Source organism: Primulina huaijiensis, unplaced genomic scaffold (genome assembly GCF_012295235.1).
Source record: "Primulina huaijiensis isolate GDHJ02 unplaced genomic scaffold, ASM1229523v2 scaffold208164, whole genome shotgun sequence".
Classification (NCBI taxonomy): Eukaryota; Viridiplantae; Streptophyta; class Magnoliopsida; order Lamiales; family Gesneriaceae; genus Primulina; species Primulina huaijiensis.
The window spans coordinates 1-6,290 of record NW_027355162.1 but is presented as its reverse complement, the minus strand read 5'-3'; the positions used below and the strand labels follow the sequence as shown (position 1 = coordinate 6,290).

At 36.5% G+C, this 6,290-nt stretch overlaps 1 protein-coding gene across 1 annotated transcript; it reads left to right on the top strand.

The window, feature by feature from the left end:
* Nucleotides 1–678: 678 nt before the first annotated feature.
* On the top strand, nucleotides 679–2,363 carry LOC140966875 (small ribosomal subunit protein eS25y). Its single transcript, XM_073427150.1, has 4 exons — nucleotides 679–817; nucleotides 898–972; nucleotides 1,073–1,207; nucleotides 2,082–2,363. Exons 1-4 carry the CDS (start codon nucleotides 815–817, stop codon nucleotides 2,193–2,195), a joined length of 327 nt encoding a protein of 108 aa, XP_073283251.1. The 5' UTR covers nucleotides 679–814; the 3' UTR covers nucleotides 2,196–2,363.
* The last annotated feature ends 3,927 nt before the right edge of the window (nucleotides 2,364–6,290 follow it).

Sequence of the window (6,290 nt, the reverse complement as noted above, 5' to 3'; positions counted from 1 at the left end):
GAGTCGGATTACATATTTGATTATGTCCCTTATCCTTTCGAATCGATGATGATTATCGTTATGCTTAATTTAGAAAATAAAGAGTTGAGTTTAAGACCCCGCTCCTCATTTAATTCTTAGAAATCGGACCCAGTTCATTAAAAAATAAAATTTTTTATGTCAGAAAATTATTATTTTTGTAAATATAAAGCGGGTCAATCTATATCACATTACCAAAATACTAGTAAATAAACAAGAAACACTCTATCAAGAAACAACTCATATGGAGATATCGAGCTGATAAAAAACCGGTAATCTTCATAATCGACGCACACTATAAGAATGACTCGAAAAACCACTAAACTCGACATGAAATTCGATTATAGATAGTTGTGACGAAAAGGGGAAGTGAAATAGAGTCGAACAAAAGATTTTGCATTGTTTTTTTTTAACATATAGGTGTATGTTTAATTTATTTGACACATAAAATATATTGTTTTGAAACTATCCTGCTTAAATTAACTGCTAAATATTATTGCTAAAGCAGTAAAAATAAAAAATAACAATAATAATAATAAATAATAAATAATAAATAAATTGGTTTTTAATTTATTATACAAACATTTCATTTTCAGAGAACCACATTTAGCGCAATTTGGGCTTCTGATTGGGCTTACCTTATGGCCCAAATGGGAGAAGATAAGACGTCGTTTTACAGAGCGAAGCAAAATAAAACCCCTAACTAGGTTTTCGATCACTAATCGTACTCTCTTCATTCCGCCTTTGGCTACGATTATCCGCCGCCTCTCGACCGACTCCTACGCTTCATTTTCCAATGGTAAGGCGGTGATCTGAATTGCACAAGCTGAAATCCCATTTGTGATTTCTGGTTAATCATGTTTCTATTTTCTTTTTCAGGCGCCGAAGAAGGAAAAAGCTCCTCCGCCAGCATCCAAGCCGGCGAAGTCCGGTGGTGGAAAACAGAAGAAGAAGGTTACTGCTTATTTTTGCTTTTCTGCGTTGTGTGCGTGTGTTATTGGCCGTACGTGGCCCCAAGAGTAAACTTTGATTTGGTGAAATGTTGCATTTGCAGAAATGGAGCAAGGGTAAGCAAAAGGAGAAGGTGAACAACATGGTGATGTTTGATAAGGCGACCTACGACAAACTGCTGTCCGAGGCTCCTAAGTACAAGCTCATCACTCCTTCGGTTCTTTCCGACCGTCTCAGAGTGAGTTTATTCCTTCTTTGATAGATGGATTGCGCCATATGCTTGATTTATGAGTTGTTTTCAGTTTGTTTTTAGCATCATGAATTTGCTGTTAAACATTTTTCTTGTCTAAAAATCTTTGTGGATTCGGTTGTGTTTAATTTTTGTGCTACCTGGAATGTGATGATGGTTATGTACTAATTTTGGCGATCGTGGCGATGTGGTTTTTCATGGTTTAATTAGTGTTCGCGTGGATGTGGAGATGTGGACTGTTGGGAACCTATTCTCTTGGTTTGTGGTTGCAATTTCAAATTCCTGCATGAATGCTACCTTCAAATATTTCTTTATGATTAGCTCTTTAATTGAACAGTTTCTGCTTTGACAGAGTAGGAATTGGATTCATAAGTTGGATTATTTTCTCCTTTTATAGATGCTTCCTTTGTTTTTTTATGCATTCTCCTGTAGGATTTGTAGTTAACTGAAACTCTCTTGACCATGTAATTGTTTTGATATATGGTTTTGTGGTATGTTTGGCAGTCTTCTTGAATTCTTCCTGGCGAATACAAAGTTCAACATCAGTTGGGATGGAAGTTATCTAGATTTATATTAGTTAATGAACTTGTCTAGCTCAAGTATGTGTATGGAAAATAGTTTTATCCAGCCCTTGTCTCAAAATGAAACTTTGTGTTTTGGTCACCCCTTTTCCTAGTGTATAAAGGCTTGATATTCTTATGTCTTGCAGTCTCTTGATTTAATGGATGGCAGCTCTTGTGTCAATGTGAAACCTTGTGTTCTGATTACCCATTTTTGTTACAGTTAAATTTCTTGATATAAATTTGTTTTGCTATATGGACTGCACTAATTACATCTGATCCAATCAAATATGTATTCACAGATCAATGGATCACTGGCAAGGAGGGCCATTAGAGAATTGATGGCTAAAGGTTTGATCAGAATGGTGTCAGTTCATTCAAGCCAGCAGATTTACACCAGAGCCACCAACACTTAGGTGTTTTGTCTTTTTACTACTTAAGAGACCTTCGAGTGGATTTTTACCTTTTTTGGACTCTCTTTTGTATTTTTGTTTATGTTGTTTTGAAAGATGTGAAGCATGATGCTTCTGTTATACCTATGTTACCTATTTGTTTCCAGTATCCAGTTTACTTAATGGCTGTCATCTCGTTTCCAATTTTGCATATCACTAGATTAGTTCACACTTGTTTTCATGTTTGTAGCATCTCACGGTACTCTGGTGAATTCCGTGCTAGTGGGGGTGGTATACTGGTATTGCTCATAGAAATCTCTTTCTTTGTTTATTCCAGTTGGTGTTCTTTTATCTGCAATCTGAGGAAATGTACTGAGGTGCCAAATCATTTGTTCTCTATCACTTGTTTTTTTTTTTATTGGATATTGAATATATAACGAATCATGTACCACAACTATCACTTGTTTACGGATTTATTTATAATTTATTGAATATTGAATATACGAAGAATCTTTATATTTAATTCCTTTTTCTAAAAAGTCTGATTAATTTTTCATAATATACAATGTAATACTTCTTTACTTGAGTTTGAATCTGTTGTACGGGTTTCTCTAATATTGGACTTGGAGGGTATTGGGCTGATAAATGGAAAACCCAATAAGATTGAGTTAGGAGGTTTTGATAAACAAAGTGGCATAAAGAAACAAGAAGCCCAAAAATCGGAAATTGGATATAACGGTTAGGGGAGAGACTTTCCTAAAAAGATCTTCATCCTCAAGAAAAAGGCTCCAAGAGATACCAGAAGAAAAACCGAGGGATACGATCAAAAGACAGAAGCATACAGAACACAAATTACAATAAAAAACTTGGACATTTAAGTGAGAAAGGGCTCAAAAAATTGTCCAAACAGAGGCTGCCAGTTGACGGCTGAAATTCAGAATATGGAGCTTTGTGAATATTATGTTTTGGGAAAATCAAAACAAGTTAGTTTTTCAGAGGTAAAACATACCATCAAAAAACCTCTAGAGTATATACACTCGGACATATGGGGTCCTTCAAGAACTGCCACACGTGGAGGAGGAAGATATCTTATGCCAATCATAGACGATTTCACAAGGAGGTTATGGACTTCTATATTGAAAACCAAAGATGAGGCTGCTGCAAGATTTAAAGAATGGCTATTTACAGGGAAAACCAAAACTGGTCAAAGAGTGAAACACATTAGGACTGATAATGGACTTGAGTATCTGTCAGATCGGTTTAACAAGTTGTGCAAAGAAAGATGCATCACCAGACATAACACAGTGGCAGGAACACCCCAACAGAATGGGATTGCAGAAAGAATGAATAGAATTTTGTTAGAAAAGGTTAGGTGCATGATTCTAAGTTCAAAGTTACCTAAGACATTCTGAGGTGAAGCACTTTCTACTGCCTATTATCTAATCAAAAGGTGTCCAGCAAGTTCCATAGGTTTTAAGAGACTTATGGAGGCATGGAGTGGCAGACCAGCAGATTATGAAGGTTTAAAGTTCGTGCATGTCTTGCTTATGTACATGTAAAGCAAGATAAGATGGATGCACAAGCCTTGATGTGTATATTCATTGGTTATCCTGAAGGTACTAAAGGTTATAAGTTGTGGAACCCCTGGAAAAAACAGGACCGAGATGCTTTAACTCAAGGAATGTTGTGTTTGATTAGTAAAAAATGGGGTATGCTTTGAAGGAAACTAAACCAGAAAGTGAAGCTGTGGAGTGTGAGGAATCACAAGTCGAGGTCAAGCCTGAAAAGAATACCCATGTGAATGATTATGAAACTCAAACTGATTCAGAGGTTGGCACAACGAGATCATCAGCAGGAGCGGAACCAAACAAAGACATAAGAACATACACGCTGGTCAGAGACAGACAAAAGAGCCAAGTTAAGCCACCAAAGAAGCATGGACAAGTTGATCTAACATGGTACGCATTGTATATAGCTGAAAAGGTGGAGACCGTGACACCTACATCTTATAAGGAAGCTGTGGTCAGCCAACAAACACAGAAATGGATGATGGCCATGGATGAGGAGATGGATTCATTAAAGAAAAATGAGATCTGGAAATTAGTTGATAAACCTAAGGATCAATGAATATTGGGCTGCAAGTGGATTTACAAACTCAAGGACTCAAATCCAGGAACTGAGAAGCAAAAATACATGGCAAGATTGGTTGCCAAGGGCTATTCTCAACTCGAAGGAATAGATGAAATCTATTGTCCAGTGGTAAAACATAGTTCAATAAGATTAATCCTTGCTTTGGTCGCTCAGTTTGATTTAGAATTACATCGACTTGATGTTATAACTGCATTCTTGCATGGAGAGCTTGAGGAAACAATCTTTATGGAGCAACCAAAGGGGTATGTCACCAAAGAAAATCATGGCAATGTATGTCTTCTAAAGAAATCTCTTTATGGCCTAAAACAAAACCCTAGACAGTGGAATAAGAAATTTGATGATTACATGAGAGAAATTGGGATGTATATAAGTGGATATGACAGCTGTGTCTACTTAAAGAAGGAGAAGGTTACCCTATATCTTCTGTTATATGTGGATGACATCTTTATTGCTAGTAGCAGCATGTCAGAGATTAAAATGCTGAAACAATAACTAAACTCCCAATTTGAAATGAAAAACTTAGGTGAAGCGAGAGAGATTCGGGGCATCAGGCATGGATATACAAAGACAGAGAGCAGACAAGAACTTGTTCCTAAGTCAAAAACAATATCTAAGGAAGGTCTTGACCAGATATAACATGCAGAAGGCCAAGGCAGTAACCACTCCACTTGGACAACATTTTGAAGATCTTAAAAGGCCAAGCTCCACATGACAGATAAGAGAATGAGAGGATGAAAAATGTTCCATATGCCAGTGGTGTTGGGAGTCTTATATATGGAGGTATATCAGACTTAGCATTTGCAATAAATCTGGTATCGAGGTTCATGGCAAATCCTGGTCCTTCTCATTGGGAAGGACTGAAGTGGGTGATTAGATATTTGAAGGGGGCGGCAAATGTTGGGCTGGAATTTAAACACAACAAAGAAGAAGAAAGTCCACTAGTGGGATTTGTGGATTCAGACTTTGCTGAAAATATAGGCACGTGAAAGTCGCTAACAAGTTATATCTTCACTATGTTTGGAACTGCCATTACTTGGAAAGCTACACTCCAATCAGTGTTGGCATTATCAACCACTGAAGCAGAGTTTGTAGCTATCATCGAAGCCATCAAAGAAGTTTTATGGTTGAAAGGATTCATCAGAGAACTTGGAATTGGGCAGGATAAAGTGGTCGTCTATTGTGATAACCAATAGGACTTGAAAGAGGCCGAACCACGTAATCTTGTTGCGTACTGTGATAGAGGTTGTGTGCGTGAGTAAGTTGGTTGTGCAAGTTCTTGGTCGAAGTCTCTGTGTAGTTCTTGCGGATGGTTCTGCAATCTTGGTTACAAAGAGTGCTCAAACAAGTTCAAGTTAGTGGCTTACACACTGGTGAAGAGTCCATTAAACTAACATAATCGAATAAATTATCAAATAAATCTCCCATTGGTTGTTATGTTAGCCAGATATTGTTTGGTGTTCTGATCAAATATCGATCTAGACATGAGTTTACATAGTCCAATAACTTAAAAATAAAGGATAAAATACAATTCTCCAAGCAAGGATAACAAATGTTAAAACAAAGTGATTGAATCCTTAAATATGTGGTTGACTTTTCATTAAATATATTAATTACATGATCCAGTATCCTTTTAAGGATAGATTAAGTAGTTTTCCCGAGAACGAAATCCTCAACTACGTACACTCTGTGCTACATCTATATGTTGCATAAGTGTATTTATTTATCAAATAATGAAAAATCAAAAGTTCAATCATATAATATATACAAAAATAGAATAATAATATAGAGCAGATGATTTCGGACTTGACAAAACTCATAGGATAGAGTACAATCAATTCGTGATGGTGTAAATAAATAAAGTTAGTAGTAGATCACGTGAAGGTTCACATGCTTGTTACCTACAATGGGGATGTTTGGTGGAGTTGTTAAACTTTATTTGGCAATTTTCTTCCTGTCTCACTCTTATAA